At 50.2% G+C, this 16,090-nt stretch overlaps 1 protein-coding gene across 2 annotated transcripts in view; it reads right to left on the reverse strand.

The window, feature by feature from the left end:
- Positions 1-248: 248 nt before the first annotated feature.
- The window catches only part of TMPRSS13 (transmembrane serine protease 13), a 33,182-nt gene continuing 17,340 nt past the window's right edge, over positions 249-16,090 (reverse strand). For both annotated transcript variants that reach the window (XM_012095513.4, XM_042232686.1), the window contains 9 exons: positions 15,874-16,003; positions 13,962-14,054; positions 12,989-13,032; positions 11,773-11,935; positions 10,393-10,565; positions 5,101-5,199; positions 2,648-2,790; positions 2,369-2,521; positions 249-1,682 (listed from right to left, as the gene is read on the reverse strand). In XM_012095513.4, the coding sequence (XP_011950903.2) occupies positions 1,656-1,682; positions 2,369-2,521; positions 2,648-2,790; positions 5,101-5,199; positions 10,393-10,565; positions 11,773-11,935; positions 12,989-13,032; positions 13,962-14,054; positions 15,874-16,003 (1,025 nt within the window). In that variant the 3' untranslated portion in view covers positions 249-1,655. The remainder of the gene's footprint in view (positions 1,683-2,368; positions 2,522-2,647; positions 2,791-5,100; positions 5,200-10,392; positions 10,566-11,772; positions 11,936-12,988; positions 13,033-13,961; positions 14,055-15,873; positions 16,004-16,090) is intronic.

Below are 16,090 nucleotides of genomic sequence, written 5' to 3' on the forward strand. Positions count from 1 at the left end.
CACTGGGTCATGACCTTGAGTTCCTGAGGACCACTGTTGCTTTTGTACCTCCTGGGCCTGGTATAAGTTCCTGGTACAGGGCAGGCACCAGTATGGTGGGTAAGTGAATAAATAAATGAATCATGATTAAATGAGCAGAACCCAAAGCTGAGGAACCCAAACTAAGAACTAAACTGAGGATGCCTGAGCATCTGGGTAGACAGCCTCAGTTTTCTACCCAGGGTACCACTGAAACATCCAATGACCAATTTTCGGGTCACACAGTTTTTATTGTTGAAGATCACTGCTGGGGTGCTGTGGACATGAACACTGTTCCCAACCCCAGCCTTGATAACACATCACCAGCCCCCTCAGAACCTTCCGAGCCATGCTAGCCAATCCCAGCTGCTCTTCCAGAACAGTCTATCCCCCAAGCAGCCACCTGCCTGAGCTGGGCTGGGCTGATCTGCTCCGACCCCGCTTCTGGGAGTCATAGCATCACCAGATAGGCCCAAGGGAGGCAGGAGACAGCGGGAGGACCAAGTGCCCCAGAGAAAAGGATGCGGAAGATCCGGGACTTCAGCTGACTCAGAGGCCAGACTCACTGATGTCCAGCAGGAGCGGCAACTCGGATCCTTCCTAAAAGCAGTTTGGAAGCAGCCTGGGGACAGAGTCAGCTTTCTCTCTGAGGCAGTTTCCATGGCAACACTGTGTCCCTGAGAAGGTGAAAGATGAGGAAAGCTGAGAAGAAATTCCAAAGTTCCAGGACATCCTGGGCCAACAGAGAAGCAGCATCGGTTCCTTTGGATATAGCCCTCAGATACAGCAGCAGCGTGGCCGTCTTGGTGATGGATTTGCTTCTCTGAGTATCTCAAAGGGCCCCTTAATCTGGCCCCTTGAGGCCAAGAGCATTCCACAGGATGCCAGGGGGACACAGCTGCCAAGAGTCCCTCAGAGTGCTTGGGGTGATTGAGTGGCTAGCTCTCTTGGCTCCTGGAATTTTGGGAGAACCTTTAAATAATACATTTATTTCCATTACTTGAATATAAAAATGAAATGAAGTTTGCCTCCAACAGCCTGTGACCGGACGAAGACAGTAAGCCCTGTGCTGAGTGATCAGCATGCACAGCCACGGCGCGGCCCCTCTCGGCATCCAGCGAGAGGGCCGAGACTGGGCGGGATGGGCCGACGGTCAACGGGAAGATCTTCCCACTAGAGGCGGTCTAGGCACTCTGTGAAATCTGATACTGTCCCTTGCTGGCGGTGATGGCTGGGCCACAGGGGGCTGCCTGTTCTAGACTAGTCTCCAGTGAGGGTCGGAAACAAGAGTTCCTGACGTGGCCTTCCAGACCATCCCTGGGCTCCGCCTCCTCCATCCGTGACGGACACTTCCGTGTCGGGGAACCCCTCACGGGGCCCAAACGGTTGTCTTCAGGTGATTTCCAGCCGGGGGTTTGGGAAGAGCTGACAGCTCTCCTGATTTCTGAGGACCTTGGGAGAGCAGTGACACACACATGTAAACATACACACGTGTGTATTCACAGAGGCAGCAGACAGTGGAGGTGGCAGTAGCGATGGTGTCTGGTGGCCTTTAGCCCAGAGGAGGTTGCAAATGGCCTGGTCCCTTTGGCCAGAGTCTTCACGGCGGACTCTGTGAGCTGGCGCAGGACAGCTGCTTATGATTTCCGGAAGCGCACCTCCCTCTGAGGACGAGAAGAGAGAGAACAGAGTGGAGCTGGGCTGGGTGTGCACAGGGCAGGATGCGGGCTCAGAGCCTAAAGTTCAGCCCAGCTGCCACCGGGCACTGCCCCTCAGAGAAGAGGGGCAGCCAAGGGGACAAGATGGAAGTGGTTTCTTAGAGACCCGCTACCCTGGATTTCCAGAGCAGACTTCCCCACCTCTACCCGAGCTCTCACTGCCTGGGTGGAGAAGGGAAGGGCGGGCACAGCTACAGGAAGGATGGGGGTCCAGGGGAGGCAGGGGCTGGACTGGGTCAGCAGAGGTGGGGTAGACCTCTCCTTCCCGATGCCCAGTTTCCTGGGAGACCAACCTCCTGCCAAGGAGGGGAGGCCTCCCCAACTCCGTGTGTGAATTCACAACTGTCCATCGCTGGGGAGAGGAGAGGGATCCTGGGGGCCGGCCCTCGCCCCTTTCCAACCCTCTGAGCTCTGTTTTGCAGGAGGAAAAGGAGGGGAAGAAGTCCAGGCAGCTAGGGTTGGCTAACATTTGACACCTGTCCTGTCCTCTCCTGGCAACTTTTGAACACCCCCCAAAGGCAGGCGGTGTGGAGACCTGGCTGAGACCCTGGGGAAAGGCCAGGCTCGCTTCCAGGCACCCCACCTTTGGGGGTCCCTGCCTGCCAGGAGCATGCCCCCAGCAGGGCTCTCACCTCCATCTTGCTGTATATCCAGGGGAGCACTTCGGTCACCTTGGTGTACACGCCGGGTTTGTTCCTCTGGCCGCAGCCCGTGCCCCAGCTGGTGACTCCTGCCAGGTACCAGCGGCCGTTCTGCTCGCAGACCAGAGGCCCCCCGCTGTCTCCCTGTGAGGGAGCATGCACATCAGCAGTGTGGGAAAGGTGGCCCTTGCGCAGGAAACGGTGGGCCCCCGACTCTCCTCCCTTCCCTCTGGGTCCCAGGACCTGAGCCCCACGCAGAAGCAAGCCCACCTGGCAGGAGTCTCTGCCTCCTCGCAGGTCCCCCGCGCACATCATCCTCGGGGTAAGGTAGCTGTCGTAGACCAAGTAGTCGTTGCACTTCTTGAAATCAATGAGGTTGACCTGCACCTCCCGGAGAAAAGGGGAAGTCCTCTCTTCAGCGCAGTGGGGTGGAGGAGAGAGAGGGTGGGAAGGGAGTGAGACTCCGGGAGGCTCTGAGGCCTTCCAGCCGCCCAGCCCAGGCCCCAGACTGGCAACCTTCCAGGCGCGGAGGGCACCATTCCCATGGTGGGCCACCCACGTCACAGGGGCACACACAGCCTCACATCAGACACAAATCACTACACAGAACAGAGACACACACACAGAGACAAACACACAAGCCTATCAGGCTGCCTGACATGCGCACAATGCTTTTCTGTATTCAAAACAGAAAAGATTGAACGGAAAACCCGAAAGAACTTTTCAGTCAACACAAGAGATCACTTCATTTGCCTTTGGGTGCTTTAAATGATGTGCTTTAAGGAGAGCAGGTGTGGTGAACCCACTTACAGAAGGAGAAATCTGGGGCTGAAGAAGGACTTGCCCACAGTCTCGGGTGGCACTAGTGGTAAGAACCCACCTGCCAATGCAGGAGGCATAAGAGATGCAGGTTTGATCCCTGGGTCAGGAAGATCCCCTGGAGGAGCACATGGCTACCCACGCCAGTATTCTTGCCTGGAGAATCCCATGGACAGAGGAGCCTGGTGGGCTACAGTCCATAGGGTTGCGGAGAGTCAGACACGACTGAAGCGACTGGGCAGGCGTGCACAGTCACCCAGGTAGTCAGTTAGAGAGCTAAGGTCAGAACAAGGCTGCTCCCAGCCAGTCACTTCATCCCACGAGCAAGGTCTTGACACCTGCAGCGGCCAGCCTCACGAGTCTCACGGTAAGGCCAGCTGACTGCTGTGCTTTCCTGCCCAGTATCCACAGTCCGACAGAACTGACACCAGATAAGGCCGCCCAGTAATCACGATGAAGTGAGGGAAGACCAAACCACTTTCTAACCTTGTTTCAGCCCAGACAAAAACAAAGTAGGCCACATCACAAAAGGACCAAAGGGCCCCCTCTTCCAGCCAGAATGAGTGGCTGCTGCTTCTTCATTTCTTCATCAACTATAGCTTTAGGCTCAGTCTATTGACTCTTTCTAGATGAGGTTATTAAGATAATCTGTGGAGTCCTATCCCAAGATCACAGGTGCAAGGCTTTGCACCAAGGCCACAGACATGGAGCCCAGAACCAAGGCCACCTCCAAAACTGACTGAGTCCCATTGTAACCATTGCCAAAAGCCCCCCCTGATCATCACCAGTAGGCTTCCGGACCCCAAATTAGGCAAAAATGCCCAACCCAGTGCTTACCCTATAGCGCACTTGCATGCATGCTATCACTTCAGTCATGCCCAACTCTTTGCAACCCTACGGCCTGATAGCCCACCAGGCTCCTCTGTCCATGCAAGAATTCCCAGCAAGAATACTGGAGTGGCTTGCCATGCCGTCCTCCAGGGCATGTTCCCAACCCAGGGTTTGAACCTGTGTGTGCTGCATTGCCAGAAGACTCTTTACCACTGAACCACCAGGGAAGCCTGGCTTTGATGTATATGCAGGTGTATATATATACACATTCACATCCAGGCCCATGAATCTATATACCCAAACCCTCATCTAGGTAGACCCTCATCTCTATACCCCTACATATCACCCCATACACAGAAGCACATGTATAGTTTTTCTGATAAGCAACCTGAGGTGACCTCTAAAAATGGTTCACTAGTCACTTGATCCAGAAAACACCACAAAATTGTGCAAATCAAGAGGTTCAAATCCTCATGTTCACTCTAAGAACACTGATGAAACTGCCCAGGCCATTAAAGGTATGCATATCTGAAAAACCATGAAGTATCTGAAGGGTGTCACTTTGAAGAATCAGCATGTTCCATTCCATCGTCACAATAATGGAGCTGATACGTGTGCTCAGGTCAAACAGTGGGGCTAGAAAGAATCAGTGGCCCAAGAAGAGTGCTGAGTTTTTACAGCAAGTGCTCAAAAATACAGAGAGTAATGCTGAACTTAAGGGCTTAGATACAGATTCTCTGGTCATTGAGCACACCCAAGTGAGCAAAGCCCTCAAGATGGAGCACAGGACTTACAGACCTTATGGGTCGAATCAACCCATACATGAGCTCTCCCTGCCACATGGAGATGATCCTTACTAAAAAAAGGGCAGATTTTCCTAAACCAGAAGTGGAGGTTGCACAGAAGAAAAAGATACCCCAGAAGATCCTGAAGAAACAAAACTTATGGCCTAAAAATAAAAGCCACAAAAAAATACAAGTAAAAGAAAAAAGAAAAGAAACACATGTATAAGTCAAACACACACACACACACACACACACACACACACACAGAGTCTAGCATCTGCCTCTCACCATCTGTCTCCTTGGTCTTGCCAAAGCCTGTGATCCAGCAGATCTCATTGAGGCCGAAGGTCTGTCCGTGCATGGGGAGGCAGGCAGGGTGGACATGAGCTGCAACAAGACCTCAAGACGTCAGCGAAGGGAAGAGGCTGGAGGTTTTGGAGGGGTGTGTGGAGGGACAGGAGTACCAACATCCTAGGACATCCTCCTTCCCCATAGGGTGCTCCTGAATCTTTCAAGGCCTTCAATTGACCAGGCAAGAAACTCAGTCACTTCATCTTGACCCTCCAGTCTTCAGCATACTCAGAGTCCCCCAGACATACTGACTTGTCAGTGGGCGCCATGTGGGCATATACATGTGCCTTGGAGCTTCCCTGTGCCAAGCTGACACTGGGTGGCTGAGGGTGTCTCCACTCCAAGAGCAGCTGTCCTCGCTGAGTCTCTTCCACATCTGTCCCCCAGAGCAAGATGCAGCACCGGCTAAATGCCAGGTATTATTGCCATGATGTGTCAGTGGTGGGTCCTGCTTGGTCTGGAGAGGGCACCCCTAGTTAGCCAGGGCCTGAAACTCTCCCTCCAGGGTGAGACAACCTCTCCAAGTGGGAAGAGTGAATCCCTAGAGGCACAGCCCACTAAACTGCTGCTCACTCGCTCCTGCACTCAGAATCGTATAGAAGGTGCTACTGTGTATCAGTTCCTAAGTTCGCTCTGAGGACTAGTGTTCCCCTGTGGATTAGGGCATCGACCAGTTTACAAGAAGAAAAGAGTTGATAGAAAGGATATTTGCTGTTGTTTAGTCGCTTAGTCTGACCCTTTTGCGACCCTATGGACTGTGGCCCACCAGACGCCTCTGTCCAAGGGATTTCCCAAACAAGAATGCTGGAGTGGGTTGCCATTTTCTTCTCCAGGGGATTTTCATGACTCAGGTATCAAAGTCTCATGACCCTACGTCTCCTGCATTACAGGCAGATTCTTTACCCCTGAGCCACTGAGGAAGCCCTGAAGAGGATATTTGCCATGTTCATAACTGTCATGCATGCTGCAGATTCCTGTACCTAGAGTTGTGCCTGATACATATAAAGTGCTCTTAGGAAGGAGGAGGAGGGAAGGAGGAAGGGAGGGAGGGGGCAGAGAGGGAGGGAGGGAGGATAAATGTAAAATTTTTTTCCTATAAATTGGGAGTCTAACACATTTATCTGCTAGAGTGTAAACAAAAAATAAATGAAGGCATGGCACTAATTAACAACCAAAACCACAAAATATGACTTAAAATAGTCTATGCCTCTGAAAGCATTCCTTCTAAGATCAGGAACAAGACAAGGGTGTCCACTTTCCCCCAAATTATTCAACATAGCTCTGGAAGTCCTAGCTGCAGCAATCAGAGAAGTGAAAGAAATAAAGGGAATCCAGATCAGAAAAGAAGAAGTAAATCTCTCACTGTTTGCAGATGACATGATACCGTACATAGAAAACCCTAAAGATAGTAACAGAAAATTACTAGAGCTAATCAGTGAATTTAGCAAAGTTGCAGGATATAAAATCAATACACAGAAATCACTTGCATTTCTATATACTAACAATATAAAGTCAGAAACAGAAATTAAGAAGTCAATCCCATTCACCATTGCAACAAAAAGAACTAAATATTTAGGAATAAACTTACCTAAGGAGATGAAAGAACTGTACACAGAATATTATAAGACACTGATGAAAGAAATCAAAGATGACATAAACAGATGGAGAGATATTCCATGTTCCTGGGTAGGAAGAATCAATATTGTGAAAATGACTATACTATCAAATGCATTCTACAGATTCAATGCAATCCCTGTCAAATTACCAATGACATTTTTCATAGAACTAGAACAAAAAATTTCACAATTCATATGGAAACACAAAAGACCCTGAATAGCCAAAGCAGTCTTGAGAAAGAAGAAAGAGAAAGAAAGAAGAATGGAGCTGGAGGAATCAAGCTTCCTGACTTTAGATTATACTACAAAGCTACAGTCATCAAGACAGTACGGCACTGGCACAAAAACAGAAATATAGACCAATGGTACAAGATAGAAAGCCAAGAAATAAACCCATGCACCTATGGGTACCTTATTTTTGACAAAGGAGGCAAGACTATACAGTGAGGCAAAGACAGCCTCTTCAGTAAATGGTGCTGGAAAAACTGGACAGCTACATGTAAAAGAAGGAAATTAGACCACTTCCTAACACCATACACAAAGATAAACTCAAAATGGATTAAAGACCTAAATGTAAGACCAGAAACAAAACTCTTAAAGGAAAACATAGGCAGAACACTTGATGACATAAATCAAAGCGAGATACTCTATGACCCATCTCCTCAAGTAATGGAAATAAAAACAAAAGTAAACAAGTGGGACCTGATTAACTAAAAAGCTTTTGCACAGCAAAGGAAACTATATGCAAGGTGAAAAGACAACCCTCAGAATGCAAGAAAATAATAGTGAATGAAACAACTGACCAAGGGTTAATTTCCAAAATATACAAGCAGCTCATACAACTCAATACCAGAAAAACAAACATTTCTCCAAAGAAAACATACAGATGGCTAACAAACACATGAAAAGATGCTCAACATTGCTCATAATTAGAGAAATGCAAATCAAGACTACAATGAGATATCACATCATACTGGTCAGAATGGCCATCATCAAAAAGTCTACAAACAATAAATGCTGGAGAGGATGTGGAGAAAAGGGAATGCTCTTGCACTGCTGGTGGGAATGTAAATTGATACAGCCACTATGGAAAACAGTATGGAGATTCCTTAAAAAACTAGGAATAAAACCACCATGCTGCTGCTGCTGCTAAGTTGCTTCAGTCATGCCCAACCATATGACCCAGCAATTCCACTCCTAGGCATATACCCTGAGGAAACCAAAATTGAAAAAGACACATATATCCCATTGTTCACTGCAGCACTATTTACAATAGCTAGAACATGGAAGCAACCTAGATGTCCATCGACAGATGAATGGATAAAGAAGCTGTGGTGCATATACACAATGGAATATTACTCAGCCATAAAAAGGAATGACTTTGAGTCAGTTCTGATGAGATGGATAAACTTAGAACCTATTATATGGAGTGGAGTCAGAAAGAGAAAGATAAATATCATATTCTAATGCATATATATGGAATCTAGAAAAATGGTACTGAAGAATTTACTTGCAGGGCAGCAATGGAGAAACAGATGTAGAGAATAGACTTATGGACCTGTGGAGAAGGGAGGAGAGGGAGGGATGTATGGAGAGAGTAACATGGAAACTTACATTACCATATGTAAAATAGATAAGCCAATGGGAATTTTCTGTATGGCTAAGGAAACTCAAACAGGGGCTCTGTATCAACCTAGAGGGGTGGGATGGGGCAGGAGATGGAAGGGAAGTTCAAAAGGAAGGGGATATATGTATACCTATAGCTGATTCATGTTGAGGTTTGACAGAAATCAACAAAATTCTGTAAAGCAATTATCTTTCAATAAACAAATAAATTAATTTAAAAAACAAATAACAAGAACCTACTGTATAGCAAAAAAAAAATTAGTCTATACCTATTTTGGAGACATACAGTCTTAAAAACATGTAACACTAGTATATATCTACTTGTGTTTTTATAGAGTAATTAAATTTATCCGTGAGTTTCCACAAGCTTTCTCAGCTAGTACAGTGACTTCAAAGTGCTCAGTCTACCAGGCAGTTTAAGAAAATCTGCTCTGATTTCTAAACCAAAAACCAGGGCACATGGTCTGACCTCAGGACTACATAAATCCTAGCTGTGATTTATGATGCTACAAAGATGCTTCTTGACCAGAAGTGAAGGGCAGGGAGGGGTGGCTATCAGAGTATAGGGAGGGACTGCTGTAGTCTGAAAAGCATATATAATGCTATAATAACTTAAATTTCATTTTACAAATTATTTAATTAGATTTGGAATTTCAGATAATATTAATGGGGGTTTGGGTTGATGGCAAACGAGGTCCGGATGGTTAGCCAAATGGAGTCTGTGTTTGACAAGGTTGGGAAGGCCTGTTTTGGTCCTGCAGACTGCCTGCCCCCTTTTATGTGTGCATGAGGGGGGCAAGGCAGGGGCAGTAGGGCACCCCTCCCCTCACAGTCCGAGGCTCCGCAGACAAGGATGTTGGGGGCGGGGTGGGGGGTGGGGGGTGGCAGGCAGAGGGCAGAGAGGGCCCGCAGCGTGGGCGTGGCTGGAGGTGGGCGTGGCTCTGGATTGGCCCCACCCAACCGAATCTTGTGTTGGGGATTGGACTCCTCCCCACACCACTCTGACGAGCTATCTGCTCTGACTCAGGACCAACCCCGCCTCCGCAATTAATGTGCCAGGAAAGGCCAGCTCACAGGCCCAGAGCGCCAGAAAGGCTGGACTAACCAGAGAGCCCTCCGAGGCTTCCGGAAGCCTCTCTAGCCTGCCAAGACTGATTAGGTGCCCACATCTGTGCCGCCGTACCCGCTCCCGCGGTGGCCCCTGACATCACATCACTAGCTTCTAAGCGGCTGTTGTTCTCTTTGCAGGGGAACTGCAGAGCCGCTAGGTAGTACACACTGTATTTGATACCTGAACAAATGCGCGGATGAACTAATGAACGAAAACTGATCTCCTCCTGAGAATTTAGGTAGCATTTCCTTTCTGTAGCCCCATTTAGTTCTCAAGGTCTCAGCTCCATCCTTTGAGCAGTTGGCTGTTTGGTTGCGTAGGTATTTTGCTTGTGTTTGCAACTTCGGTGTTGGCAATTTGCCAGCACAGAGCAGCGTGGGAAGAACATTGCCTGTGAGGCAGACCCACCTGGACCCAGTCCTGAAGCTGCTCCTTATTACTTCATGACCTCGGGAAATTCTCTCTCTCTAAAGGTCTTCTCAAAGGGAAAATGAAGCTAATAATAGTACCTGCTTCACAGGATCTGGTAGTGAAGAGAATATGAAATTGTAGATGTAAAACACTTACCATGGTGTCTGGCCTCTGTTAAGTGCTGGATATACCAGTGAAACAATTCGATCTGTTTATCTTAATGAAGCCCAGTACGTAAACCCTGGCTCTGTCACCAACTTGCAATAGAAGAGGAGTCACTGGGGCAAGTTTATTTCCAACCTCCCGGTCTCAGTTCTCCCAACTGTAATACAGAGTTCCACCAAATGATCTCGAAGACTGACATCTGCCATGCTGAAGCTCTGGACCCTGGGATGGGTTTGTGGATGCTGCTAAGTGCAAAGGCTCGGCACCGAGGGGTGCTGGCTGAGCAGGGGGCTCACTCACCGGACAGGGTCAGGGGCTTGGAGAGCCGCATGAGGGCGATGTCATAGTCATCCTGGTCATCTGAGTAGTTGCTGTTGATGATGATCTGGGCGACGGAGGCTGACTCGGGCAGGTGGTGCAGGTCGTTGGTGCCCACGTACACCTTCCAGCCCTCCAGGATCTTCTCCCGGGTACTGCCAAAGCCACAGAGAGCACGGGCCAGTTACCACCTGGCAGAGGTCCTGGCAACATCTGCTGCACACAAGGAGCTTCAGCCAGAGCACCAGCTTGGAGGCAGGAGGATGGATGAAGTGACCTCTGGAGGGGGCACTCTATCTTAGCCCAGGGGTCTAGAACAATCCTCTACTTTCAGAAAGCTGTTCTGAACTGGTGGTTCTGTACCTTACAATAGAAAATGGGGGCTTCCTTGGTGGCTCAGTGGTAAAGCCACAATACAGGAGACACAGGTTCGATCCCCGGTCCAGGAAGATCCCACATGCCGAGGAGCAGCTAAGCCCATGTGCCGTATCTGTTGAGCCTGCGCTTTAAAGCCTGGGAACCACAACTCCATGTGCCACAGCTACTGAAGCCCCAGCACTGCTCCGCAGCAAGAGAAGCCACCTCAATGAGAAGCCCATGCATCTCAACTAGAGAGTAGCCCCGGCTCGCTGAAACTAGAGAAAGCCCACATGCAGCAATGACGACCCAGTGGAGCCATAAATGAATAAATAAATAAAATTTTAAAATGGAGAATGGGAGGAGACGAGTAAGACTTCTGGAACCACTGGCCCCACTGTCTCCTCTGGATGCCACCAAGGATCCAGTGAAGTGGACGGGACGCATCTCAGTGGTAGTATTCTCAGCAGAAATGAGGCTTTCGACAGGACAAAGTGACCCACTGAAGACTCACTGCTGGGGAAGCTGGTGCCCTTGAGGCCTCATCTCCCAGCCCTTTCCTGTCCACCAACTCGAAGGACAAGCCTGGCTGGTGCCTGTTGAAAGCTGACTGCTCTGTCCTGCCCGCAGTTTCCGGGACAGCATTCCCAATGTCTCCAGCTCCTCTTCTGTAACTTCCAGGTTTGAAAGCAGCCACAAGCCCCAAACCTCTTTATTTCACCCTGTTCTTTAGGGCAGGCTCCCAATTCCTCCTGTCTACCTTCCCCTCTCTCTCCCCTGAAGCCAGCAATGGTATTTTCTCACTCTGCACTAGCTCAGGATAAGTAACCCCAATTCATACTCCCAGGACCGAATCGTGGTCCTCACCACACATGTGCCACCCAGTCCTCGGGGCCAGGCTTGCAACCAAAGTCCCCCTCCACAGAGAGAAGTCAGTCTGCCCTCAGCCCTTCCTGGCGTCCAGACCCTCAGCCGCGTCTCATCATGGCGCCCTCGGGCACTTACATAAAGAAGCAGTGGGCAGCGGTGAGAATCCACTGGGCATCGATCAGCGTGCCCCCACAAATGTGGGTATGGGAGAACTGCAGGCTAACTTGCCAAGGCCACTTGCTTTCTGGGGCCAGTGCCCCTCCCACGATCCGCCCGGTCATGGCCCTCAGTCCACAGTCTGGAGAGAAGCCGAAGAGATGAACTATGAAGTCGGCTTTTCTTAGAGCTGCTACCGTGCTCCTAGGCCCAGAGAAGCTCAGGCATGAGGGCACCACCCACCCACCCACGGAGGCCGCTTTGCCCACTTAATCTGATTCGGCACAGCTATTTTCCGCCAACACAGAGCTCCCACATGGTGGGTTAGCTTTCTGGGATCATCCAGTAGAAAGTCTGATCCTAGGAAATATCCTCTTTCCTCCCACTCATTTATTGTTCTAGTAATTCAACAAATGCTTCCTAAGCACCCCCTGCTTTGGGTGATGTGCCAGGCGTTAGGGTCACAATGGTGAACCCCAGGGCTGCTGTCAAGAGCTTTGGAAAACAGACCAAGTCTAACACAACCCTGAACTGATGAGCAATGTGATTTGGATCATTTCAAAACGAAGAAGAAAATTCCTTCCCATGATGCACAAGTAGTTGGTGCTCACATGGTTTCTCAGGGGTCATTTAGTGCTGTTGGGGACCCTGTGCCCCAGGGGAACATTTCCAAACATGTTCCAGAGTGAGTCATCCCCTGAGATCATGCACAGAGTTTCCTTTCTCTTTGAAGGAGGAGAGAGTGAAGAGCCAGCGGGGGTCTGAGGGGGCTCTGTCCATAGCACTGTGCCCACTTGCTCAGGGGGGCACCCCACCTGTTCATCATGAGGACACAGCACTCGTGGACTGGTTAACGGTTTGGGCCCTGTGGTCAGACCCAAGATTTAATACCAGCTCTTCACCTACCATGAGCTCTGACATGCTCTCTCAATCCTCTGCCCCCTGCCCAGAATCCAAGACACTTGAATGATGAGGTTGCTGGGCTGGGCAGAGTCAGAAGGGGAAATGCTGCCCTGAGAGTGTCTATCCAGATGACTTGCAGGCACCCTGGCCCTGAAACAGGCCTGCTGCTCAAGCCCCTCTTTCTGGCTCTGATCCCCAGGGTTGGCTCTCTTCCTCACAGGGACTCCATCCCTCTGTCCCCTGACTCCCACCCCACACAGGCCACAATCCAGGAGGAAGAGTGTCTTCTTACGGGAACACTGTAGAGCGACATACTGCTGGGAAGGGCAATCAGACCTGCAGGAGAATATACAAAAGTTGAGAAAAGGGTGCATCAGCCACCGCCTCCAGGAAGGCTTCCATGATTGGCCCCTGCTAAGTTCTATCCTATCCCCTTTGCACAAGAAGGTGGAGATTCTGACCTTTCTCCCTCCCAGTAGGACAGACCCTTCCTGTGCTTTCTCTAGAGACAGGGATGGCTTAGTGCGAACCAGCCCCACTCTTCTCCCCATCTCCCAGTTTTTCTGTGGCAGGTTGCACATACAGGCTAGGTCATGTCTTCTGAACTCATGACTTCACTGTCCCAGCATCTTTCTGCAGCTAAACATGTGGCTCAGCTCTCCTCTGACACTTGCTCAACGCTCTGCCAGCGATGCAGCACGTGAACCACCCAGCACAAAGCAGGAATCCAGGAGGAAGCTCATTTGCCTTCCTTCCCTCTCCACGCCTTTTTCTCTCACAGCCTGGTTTCTTCTCTCCTCTCCCCAGGGTAAACACTGCTAGCTGTTGGAGAGCCCCCCTTCCCCCTCCACCCAGTGGCGTTGGGACCAGAGCAGCTGCAGTGCAGAGTGACAGGTGGCGAGGCCCAGCGGGGAAGAGAGGGTGAAGCTCCCCAGATGGGCCTCCCTGCCCCTGACTCCTTGCACCTGGCACTCCCCCTCCCCACTGCCACCCCAGCGATGTTTCTCCCCCTCCACCCCAAGCACCCTCCCTGCAGCAGCTTTCAGTCCTAACATCAGGCTGATCAGTGGCCCCACGGTTTATTCATTGTCTTTGGCAACCAGGTAAATTCTTTGGGCCCCCCTGACTTCGAGGTGCTCTGTGCACCAAGTTTTGATGACTTCCAACTCAGGAGGCAGGTAGTGAACGAGAGCTGTTTCTGAGATGCTCTGGACATTCACGAAGGACTCCTGGAGGCAGCAGATAGCCACGCCCACCCCACATACGTGTAGGTGCTCTCCTGGATGGTGGAGTTAAATTCGGAGACTGAGAAACTGCTGCCAACATTCCTATTGGCCACTTTGGTTGTCCAGTAAGCACTGCAAGGGAGGAGAAGGGAGAGGAATGAACCACCTTGAGAAAGCGCCCACCCCTGGTCCCCGAGCCTGCATGAGAGTCCCAGCCAGCCCTGCTGCAGAGGCCAGAGGCAGTTAAAATCCAATGGTCTCAGACCCCACACACATATTCCACTACTCCCCCCACTCGCCTTACACACTAGCCCAGTAGTTTTGAAAATATGGTCCCATCTCAGGGGACAATGTTAGCACTGCCTGGGAATTTGTTACAAATGCAAATCTGGGGGCCCTGTCTCAGACCTGCTGAATCAACAGTTCTGGCTCTGTGTTTTAACAGGCTCTCCAGGTGATCCCGCTGCACTCTGGAGTTTGAGGAACATGGACTGAGCCCTTTCCTGTCCGGACTGTGATCCATGGACCCACAGCAGCAGCATCCCCTCCAGACCTGCTGAGCCATGCTCTTCATTTTAATGAACTCCATGTTATGGGTTTGCACACTAAAGCCTGAGAACCATTTAGCTCCTTAGACCAGAGTGTGCCTAAGAACCACCCTGGGGTGTTGTTAAGTGTTTGAAATCCTAATTCCAGAGATTTTGATTTCAGGGTGCATTTTAACAAGCACCCCAGGTGATTCTGCTCTGTGTGATCCATGGACTGCTATCTGTGTGGCACTGTGGTGCGTTTCTAGGACATGGGACGCCCTTGCATGCAAGCTTGCCTTTGTGGGTGCTCTTCCTCCATTGCTCTGCTGACCTCCAAGTGCAGTCAGGCACCCTCTCTGTTGTGTGTACATAATGCTTCCCACATATTCTTTCCATTACACATCACACAGCCCTGTGATTATTGGTTAAAGCCTCTCTCGCCCACACCATACCAGAGATTGTCCCACAACAGGGATCTTGTCTGGGTGTCTGGCACATAATAAAAACTCGATGAATATTCTTTGAATAAATGACGCTGTCTATTGAAGTCCAAGGGAAGTTCACATTTGCATAAAGTCACACAACTCAATGATAAACCATGTCCGTCATCTTCCAACTAGGTCACCCAGGTCATCTTTCACGATCGGAACTCTGATGTGGGGGCAGAGAACTGGTTCTCAGTCCTAGCCTCCAAGCCCTAGTTTTCCAGGTGCTTCTTCTGCAGAGAACCCACAGTGAGATCCTTAATAAACCCTCTCTCCAGAACTTCACACACATTAGTGAACCGCCCCCCCAAACTACTTGGTTTGAAACTCAGACCAAAAGGGAGTATGGAGGTGACTATGTGGCCAAAAATGGAGGGCTCCTTCAAGCTGGAAGGTCATGGTAAACCCCATTCCCTCCTCCACCCACTGGTACCAGCTTCCTGTTTCAGATCTTTAGAGTCAAAGGTGCTAAGGACTTTACCTGGCCACATCTGCCCATCTCACTCTTCGTTTGATGAGTCCTAGCTCGAGTTGCAGCTGCTCAGAGTCCGCTGAAGGGTTTGCCCAGCCTGAGCTGCTAGTTATCAGATGTGAGGAGAAGACAAGACCTGCCCAAATGCACACCCACCTCACAGGCCACCACGACCATTGAATGTGATCGTGGGCACAAGGGTGCTTTGATGCAAAGAACCCTATGGGGTGCCATCCTGCTGCAAATCTGCTAATAACTACTTTGGCCTCCTGGAAACATCTTGCCCCCAGACCTGGGCTCCCCAGGATGCTGTTCCTTTGAATAACTTGAGGGCACTATGAGCTCGTGACCTCAGCCCTGGTCCCCAAGAGTCTTCTTGGTATGAGTGACCCTCATTGAGCCTGAGATGCCCGTGTGAAAAGTCTGAGACGTCCCTGAAGCAAGGACTGGTGGGGAAGGTGTACCTCTCGAAACCCAGCTGCTGGCAGGTCTTCTTCGAATAGGAGTCATTCCAGCTGTCACTGCAGATGGGAAGCCACTGATGGGAGGATCCAGAGTAGACTTTAAGCAGAGACTTGTCCCAGTCAAACCTCACTGCCGGTCAAGAAAAGGACAAGGTGGGTCCTCAACACCGGGAGGCTCCAAGCTCTTGAGGAATGAACTGAGCGAGGCTCTGAGATG

Source organism: Ovis aries, chromosome 15, assembly GCF_016772045.2.
Source record: "Ovis aries strain OAR_USU_Benz2616 breed Rambouillet chromosome 15, ARS-UI_Ramb_v3.0, whole genome shotgun sequence".
Lineage (NCBI taxonomy): Eukaryota > Metazoa > Chordata > Mammalia > Artiodactyla > Bovidae > Ovis > Ovis aries.